Source organism: Rhododendron vialii, chromosome 5a (genome assembly GCF_030253575.1).
Source record: "Rhododendron vialii isolate Sample 1 chromosome 5a, ASM3025357v1".
NCBI classification, from domain to species: Eukaryota; Viridiplantae; Streptophyta; class Magnoliopsida; order Ericales; family Ericaceae; genus Rhododendron; species Rhododendron vialii.
The window spans coordinates 40,259,678-40,264,946 of NC_080561.1; the positions used below are offsets into that span (position 1 = coordinate 40,259,678).

General features: G+C 37.9%; 1 protein-coding gene across 1 annotated transcript; it reads right to left on the reverse strand.

Moving 5' to 3' along the window:
• Positions 1-2,332, reverse strand: LOC131325965 (uncharacterized). The gene is made up of 2 exons (XM_058358489.1): positions 1,700-2,332; positions 1-1,156 (listed from the first exon to the last, which is right to left on the reverse strand). The coding sequence occupies exons 1-2, from the start codon at positions 2,186-2,188 to the stop codon at positions 89-91; spliced, it is 1,557 nt and encodes a 518-aa protein (XP_058214472.1). The 5' UTR covers positions 2,189-2,332; the 3' UTR covers positions 1-88.
• Between the last annotated feature and the right edge of the window lie 2,937 nt (positions 2,333-5,269).

Here is a 5,269-nt window from a genome sequence, read left to right on the forward strand (position 1 = left end):
CCAATACTTGTGATTTATTAACAGGCCAGGCCAGCCATCTCTTTGTTCCCTAACAGCTCCATCGATCGATCCATCCGCCTTATTCTTTTTAAAGGAAATCGCGGATGAATTGTACTAACGTGATGGCAAAAGCAACGAAGCCAATACAGAAAGCTATGAACGTCCAAGGAGAATCAAAATACATGCGTCTCAAGTGCGCCACATGCTTCGGCCAAAAACGCTGGCTATACAGCGTGGCTTCCTTCCACGAGTTAATGAAGTGTTCTCCTGGAAAAGATAAAATGCATAGCTTGTTGAATAGAACGGTGGCGTTCTTTCGAGTACCCAAGTAGTTACTCACGACTCCGGCCTTTTCGAGCACTAGGACATCTTTATCCGTGTTCACGAGCATGGACATGACGAATGCGTAGGATGTAACGTGCTTCGAAACGCCAGGGCAGCACTGTTCAAAGGCAATGAGGTTCCTGAGTATCGACTCCGTGTAGTCGAATAGACAAACTGGTGGGATTTCAAAACGGGCGCTACGAAACCACCAAAACAGGCCTTCTGGTTCAGTGAACTTAAGCTTGAACTCACGACCCGTTGCCTTACCGGGTACAAACTTGACTCCTGCGTACGTGAGGTCTGATGCACTAGACAGGACTGCTAATTCACTAAGGCTATATTTGCTTACTTTTTCTCCTTTCTTTAGATGACTAGGTCGTTCTTTCTCCATCGATCGATCACGAGGAAGGAAACCATCATGTAATACATGGAGGATGTGACGAAAGTACGTAGCATTACCACTTTCGACATTCTCTTCTGCTGCTGTTGTAGAATTTTCCAATTTGTTGCCAAAAAACCTTAGGACACAGTCACTGGGCGAACAGTACCCAGTTTTCGGGCTACTACTCTCAGCCGTGACAATTTCTTTGGCTGGACCGCGGAGCAATAGATTCAAACCTTGATCATCGAGAATCATCATGCGGGGAATGAACGCCAACACATAATCGGTGAGCAACCATTTCTCATTGCGACGATTCGGTATCCGACCCACAGTGAGCGAGAACAATTTCTCAAGCACAAAGAAAGGAATCTGATTCTCTAGTGTTAACAAGTCGGTTTCTATTGTGTAGCGGATCAAACTGTTACCGAAAGTAAGATCACTTTCTTGTCCCTGCGTTTTGAAATGCAAAATCGTTAATCAAATTTGTTTATTTCTATTGATGTGACAAATTATTGGATTAACTTGATGCTATTCACTCCAACAAAAGTAGCATAACGCCACGAAATCTAGTGACAAAACCATTTTTCCTCGCAAATGGTACAACATTCGGTGAGGAAAAACATTTGTTTTTTTGTTTTATTGAAAACTTAGCGATAAAGGAAAATACTATTTGCCGCAAATTGTATCTTTTGTGACGTATAATAAATTTTCCTTCCACGCAAATTGTACTCTTTCCATCGGCCATTATGGATCCCATCATGGGTTTATTGTTAAATTTGGGCTCAACCAAGATCTTCCTTTGGTTGTCCTTTTCTCGATGTATCTCCTTCGAGTTTTTATAAATTGTTTTGCTTTTCCGATAAAAATAAAATAAAATCAAGCTACTACTTAAAAAGGATGCTAAATTAAAAGTACCAATTGAGGGGAAAAAATAAGATTGAGTTTTTGTCAACTGATCATAAAAGAGCTAGCTGATGCTTTAGGCTTCCTTACCACTGATGATCTGTAGAGTAATTCGAGGATGAAACAACCATCAACCACCAACATTGCCTCATCCACCTTAACTTCGCGAAGGTAGCATTCCTTTACATGGTCTATCAGCTTCTTCATTTCAGCTAAACATTCTCGTAACACCGCGTTCTTCTTCTCCTCCGATTCCAGGACCTCCATTCCCGCGGGGATGATCATCTGCCGAGAGAGTAGCCTATTCGTGTAGCTCGTTTTGACGTGTTGCATGGCGTTTTGGAGGTGTTTGTCATTTCGGTGAAGAGGGCCGATAGCGACGAGGCGAGGGATGTAGGCGCTTTTATTCACCTTACGAAGATCTTTGGGCACCCTATATATGCAAGCTGAAGGGAAGGAATCGGTTTTGCGGGTACCATCAACGAGTTTGGCACCTACGGTGGATGTAAGGCGCTGAAGACCCTCCCCATCGTCATTCTCCCCTTGGCTGACCAATATTTCAGTTGGTGTGATTTCCATTTGGTGTGGCGGAGTTTCGGTTGAAAATGTTTTGGGATTTTCCTATCTGGGTTTCGAGCTAACGACAGACCTTCCCTCTATATATAGAAGGCTCACAGTTTAAGTGGTGCACGAGGCTCCATTCTTGTAAACTTACTTTTTTTTTTTGTAAAATTTGTTTGTCTTTCAGAATTTTTATCAGATTTCGCATCTTATTTTTTGGATTAATCATTCATCTCTACAAGAGGAGTTTGAAAAAGTATAAAATTATGATCGAAAGCCAAAACAAGTTCACTAAAGACGAAAAAAGTATCTAACAACTGCCTTATTAAACTAAAGCGCTGTTTTCTTTGAACTTTTCCAACATCCATCTATATTTTTATACATTTCATATTTGTCTCGTTGAGACGAACAATTAACCTCAAAAGTAATGACGAAAAGCTAAATAAATAGTTAAGAAAAGTAAAAAATACCAAGTTGTTGGTTTGTGTATAATGCATTTGTTAGGAAATTATAAAAATAAAAAAATAACTCGATTTGATAATAGTAGGTACTTGATCAAAAATTTTAATTCTTGGGGTATAGAATTGGATAGAACGAAATTGGAGGTTTCTCTTAATCAAGTATACTGATGTTCGTTTTTTGTTTTGGTTAATCCTAATCTATTCTATCCTAGGGTACTTGGAGAGGGGAATGAGTGCTTATGAGAATCGAACCTTGCTCATGTGCATGTGAGTATAAGGGAGGCGTCAATTGAACTCCACTTGCTACTGATGTTTGATTGAAAAGCAGTTTTGCTTAGTAACTAAAAATAAATTATTGCATAGAAAATAAGTGGCTCTAATTATCGCAACGGAACTCGGAATATATCTTACAAAATGTAGATAAAGTTACCCTAATTAAAGGTAAGGGCGAACAAAAAATTACACACGATTAAAGATAAAGTTAACCGTTGGTCAGGTTTGGCATAATTTCTAACTATTCCTAATTAAAGAGAGTGAAGAACATGTTTTTATCGATTCCTAGCTAATTTGAAGGGGAAGAGAAAATATGTCCTCTTCAATACTTTAATTTTTTTTTTTTTTTTATCTTTTGCAATTTTTGTCTTGCTTTCTTATGGCCTAAAGGTGTAGGTAAACTCTAATTAATTCATGCATCTTGCTTTCTCTTGTTTCAAGTTTTCTGAAATTTAGATCTAAACCGTTCATAAAGTTTGGAATTAATTAATATTAATTAATTCATTCATGCATCTTGCTTTCTCTTGTTTCAAGTTTTCATAAAGTTTGGAATTAATTAATGATTCCTAACAATTCCTCAAGAGATGTACACAGCTCATTAAAGTTAGAATGTATTCCTTAATGAGAGAAAAGAAGAGAGCGAAAAAATATTCGCTATTACTGTATTAGATTTCTAACAAATGGAAACCCCAGTAAGGGTTAGGTAAGGGATCGCAAATGGTAATACCGTGCGGACCTCACCTTCTAGAGCGAATTTTGATGATCTGAGTTATTCAAAGTGATCAGAACGTGATTTTAAAGGTTCACGTGGGAAATCATTAAAAAATTGACCCAGAAGAGCTTGATTGGAGCAGTTTTCATTGAACAGTTCAATAAAAAATTGCTCAAATCAAATTATTTCCGGTCATTTTTTTTGTTGTTTTTTCGCAAGGACCCTTTGCTTGACCGATTTCCTAGACCTAAATTAATGGGTTGCCCCAAGCGTAAGGTAGAGACCGACGTAGCACATTATCCGGTAAGTCCGGTTTCAAATCCACAGAGACGGTAATGTGTGTTGACTAAAACCTCGGGTTGTTCTAATTTAACGGATTCTTAGGTAGCCACCCCTTGTCATTTGGTTGAGATTAATAAAACTAACAAATTGATTGAACTTTTTAGATAATTAAAAGGAAAGTATAGTCGTAGGGTTCATAGCACACGTAATCAGTCCGGATTAACCTGCTCCATTCGGTATTCTTAAAAACGTTCAACTTTAGATTGAGAAAGATACCCCGCAAGATGCGAGACCCTATGGTCGCCGTTTACCCATGAGCAGCGAAGAATGGGTTTTGGACCCTCATTCCCCCGTTCACATAGCTCCGACAATGCTTGGGTTCGTCTACGGGAAGTATTTTTTTCAATCTAAAATTGTCTTTTTCATTGTTTAAAAACAAGAGCAGTGCCCGAACTGGTCACGGTGTGCTAGTCACCATGCGATCCTACCTATACGACAACTCACTAATCATTGCACATAAAATAAAAGAAACTCTAACTTAAAACATGCTTCTAAATACTACGAAATAAACAAAAGATGCAAATTAAACAAGTACCGAAGAACAACTTTATTAAAGAATGAAAATTAATACGAGTTACCGGCGTGCGAATAATTGAACAAAGCGTTAAAAACTTGAAGAAAAAAAAAAGAGTTCTGAAGAAAACTATATAGTTTAAACTGTAAAATAAAATTTGGAACAAATAATCAAGCAAAAATAAAACTTCATTGAAATAACAATCAAAGATTAAACCGCACAGCTTGGATCCTTTTCTGTCTTGTTGCTATTGCTCTGGTCGTAATCGCCAGATGTGAGGAACAGCTGCACGATTCAATCCTCCCTCTCTTCTGCATGTGTGAAAGTCCTCTTTTTGTAGTGCTACCAATTATCTCCTCTCTGCCCTAAATTTTATGAAAGAATTATTAACTCTCTCATGTAATTAATTGGGCTGACCCATTACACTACAACAAATTACACCATTCCCGACTAACGTTTTAGTCGCCAAATGTCCACTTTTTAGTCGCCAAAGGGTTTTCCCGACTAAAAAATTTAGTCGGCAAATTAGTCGGAGAATGACAGTCGGCAAATGTAATTGCCGACTAAATAAGGTTTAGTCGGCTAATGTATGGTTTTAGCGACTAAAAAACTTGGTTGGGGTTTCTATTTTAGTCGGCAAAAGTTAATTATTATTGCCTACTAAATATTTAGTCGGTAATTATAATTAACTTTTGCCGACTAAATATTTAGTCGGCAATAATAATTATTGTGGCATCAAATGTCATTACGAAAAAATCAGGGGACCAAAGTGGAAAAATTTCATTTCCATTTCTGAG